At 43.3% G+C, this 2,942-nt stretch overlaps 1 protein-coding gene across 1 annotated transcript; it reads right to left on the reverse strand.

Moving 5' to 3' along the window:
• Nucleotides 1–1,001: 1,001 nt before the first annotated feature.
• LOC108552722 (uncharacterized) lies at nucleotides 1,002–2,942 on the reverse strand. Its single transcript, XM_017907376.1, has 7 exons — nucleotides 2,867–2,942; nucleotides 2,153–2,387; nucleotides 1,898–2,030; nucleotides 1,629–1,840; nucleotides 1,425–1,571; nucleotides 1,174–1,347; nucleotides 1,002–1,110 (listed from the first exon to the last, which is right to left on the reverse strand). The coding sequence occupies exons 1-7, from the start codon at nucleotides 2,880–2,882 to the stop codon at nucleotides 1,002–1,004; spliced, it is 1,026 nt and encodes a 341-aa protein (XP_017762865.1). The 5' UTR covers nucleotides 2,883–2,942.

The raw sequence follows: 2,942 nt of genomic DNA on the forward strand, positions 1-2,942 counted from the left end.
AACGATGTGAGATCTTCGAAATTATTCGGCTGTTTACTCGAAGATGAATGATAATACCTTTGCCATTTTTCAGGAGATCGATTACGAGCTCTCATCGAGGAAATTCAAAGTCAGTTATCCCCCAGTAGACGAAATAGCTACAAAGCAGGACAATGTCGGCCGTAAGAACGCCTCTGAGAACGAAATACTGCAAATTTGTCAAGCATTGCTCCTGTCCACGTGTATGCTACTCTTGAGTTACCATAGTGTCCGTTATGGTCGGACCGAGTACAGTATCTTGGAAAATGGCGAGATCGCTCAAGGCTACGCTAATAAGGCTGTAATCACTGTGAGCCTAGGCTATTCTATGCCATACGCCGTTCTATCTTTCCTGGCTATTGGCATGCTCGCTTATTCTCTGCTTTCGGTGAGAACACTTCATTATCTGCGTTATTTACGCGGATCAGCAACATTGTACGCGAAACTGCGACTCGAAGCGCGTCTAAATTTAACTCTGTTGTTTTCTCATTCTGTTTTGAAGGAAATGATACGCGACTGGGATATAAGACACGATATTTCCTTCGATGTGTTTGTTTTTAATAATCGCTGAATATTGTAGAAAAAGCCACGTTGGATCCTTCCGTCCATAATTCTCTATCTGGCTGACCTCGTCCGTGGTATCAGCGGTGTCATCGTCGCCATTTGGTTATTTTTCTTCAATTTTCCATTAGTCACAGCCTTGTATTACACGATAGGGGCAATTTTGTTAATATGTACGTCTTAAACACCGAACGAGAGCGTGATTTTTCAACCGCATGACTTTTGAATGCTAAATTCTGCTATTTAGCCGGAGAGATTTGGATATGGCTGGGAGTCCTGCGATTGTACGAATACAGGACATTCAAGTAGCCCAGGAAGTCGAAATTCGCGAGGAGATGCAAGGAAAAATTGGACCAGTGTTTTATCGAAAATTATATTTTATAAGCTACGTGTACACAGTTTGTAATAAAATATATCAGTCGTCATGCGAAGGGCATCAGTATACTCGAATAAACGATAGGACAGTTTAAAGCGTCAGTCGGACACTTTGGTTTTGGATTGACAATCCGAATTTCCGGACAGTAGTATAATCTGCGAGAAATGAAATTATTTAGAAAATTATTCCATCGGTTTTCATTCTACGTTCAGTTTTACCTCGGACAATATCTCTCTACCGCTTCTCTTAACGTGTATTTCCCATTGTAACTGTTTCTCGATATTTCTTGGACGACGAACCCCATGAAGGCTTGACACGGCACTCCCGTCAGCTGAATATCGTTTTCTGGCTCTATGGTTGCCAATTTGTCCGGTAGACACTTGTCCTTACTGCTGTCGAAAGAAAAGGCAAAATTTCGTGACTCGGTTTAGGAGAAGAAAATTTTTCAGATTTGTAATTCCGTTCTGACTTGCAAAGGAAATTCTTCATGGAATCCAGATTGCAGAACATGCTCGGTTTTAGCGCGATCCCAGGAACGCTCCAGAGCAATTGTGCTTTGGCTGCGATTTCGAGCACCTCGTCGTCCAATTGTTTCGCAACTTTCGACAGTTTCGAACTGCAAAGAAATCGTTGGAATGCCTGGAACGACAGCGAAGTTGGTATTCGATCTCACCCTTTGAAGAATTTATCGATCGACACGTTGATGTTCCTTATATTTCCATTTCCAAGTACCAATCGTTGCCTAAGCCTATCCTCCGGGCTCAGTATCGAGGAATGATAGTTATTCGAATCGCTCAATCTAGATTCCAGCCTTGTTCTATTAATACTCGACTGATTCAAGCCTTCCTTATTAGGCTCTTCCTTCATTAAATTTATCAGGTACACCTACGGTATGAATTCGCGTTAGAGACGAATTGCCAGTTTCGAATTTCCAGATTTTACGTTAAATTCGGGATATCTCCTGGCAGCAGTCTCGATGTAGCAGTAGTCGGTCGTGGACCAGTTCTGGTTCTCCAATTTGAAGAAATACGCGTTGGGCGATGCTCCAACTTCCAGGAACGAGATTTCTTCTATTCTAAAATATCGAACGATCTTTGTAATAAGTATACTTTAGAACTCGTTCCGTTCAATCCTCTGTTCGATCGTCGTAAATTTATCGTGGGCAATTTTTCGCAGGAAGATCCTTTGTATCGTCACCTGTTACCGACGACTGTGGGTACACAGATGGCCACCGTGAGGAAGATCAAGAAGACCAGGCTTCCAATGATCAAACAGGCTGCCATGAACGCTACGAATAAGTCTGCAGGCCATTTTTGTAGCCGATTGACAACGCCTTTGATTATCGGCGTTTCGCAGGGTGGATCTGAGAACCAGTCGATTTTCCGGCCGTGACTGTCAGGGTAGAGGAGTGACACGTCCTCTCGAAAGGGATCTGCAGTTTTCGATAAAAATAGCGTGTAGAATATTCTGAAATTCGTCACATTCTGATTTAGCTCTTAATTAATTCGAATAACCGAAAGAGGCTGCTATTCCTGTCGAATCTGTCAATTCCAATGCCTAACGTGTCTTAATCCCAACGATTTCGCGAGTGACACGAAACTAATTTTGATCTCGAGCCAAGCGTGCTCAGTTCGGCACTTGAGTGACGAATCCAAAATTCCACGATACTATCCGATCAGAAAGGCATGTAACCAACGCGAAACTGATCGAATCCGCGTGTCTGCCCACTTCTCGATTATTGCTTTTAACTCGTGCTGAACTTTAACCCGTCGTCTTGGCAGCGAATTGCCTCGAGATATATCCAATCAGTCTGTCGCTCACGAGATTTCGGAAACTCGAGTGGAACGGTTCTAAGCGATCGAACGACTATAGTATAATGGCTTTCCTAGAGGCTTCTCGTCGATCACTTACCCTTCGTGTTCGGCATAATGTCGATACTTTCACACTGCTAATGTCGTTCTCGTCTCCGGCCGTTTATGCAGTTAGC

Source organism: Eufriesea mexicana, unplaced genomic scaffold (assembly GCF_001483705.2).
Source record: "Eufriesea mexicana isolate 0111107269 unplaced genomic scaffold, ASM148370v2 scaffold7917, whole genome shotgun sequence".
Classification (NCBI taxonomy): Eukaryota; Metazoa; Arthropoda; class Insecta; order Hymenoptera; family Apidae; genus Eufriesea; species Eufriesea mexicana.

What these genes read in the sequence shown, in the direction of transcription:
- LOC108552722 (XM_017907376.1), bottom strand. An exon ending in GGAGATATCCCGAATTTAAC is followed by an intron (nt 1,841 to 1,897) that starts GTAAAATCTGGA and finishes TTCATACCGTAG; the next exon opens with GTGTACCTGATAAATTTAAT. An exon ending in ATGAAGAATTTCCTTTGCAA is followed by an intron (nt 1,348 to 1,424) that starts GTCAGAACGGAA and finishes TTCTTTCGACAG; the next exon opens with CAGTAAGGACAAGTGTCTAC.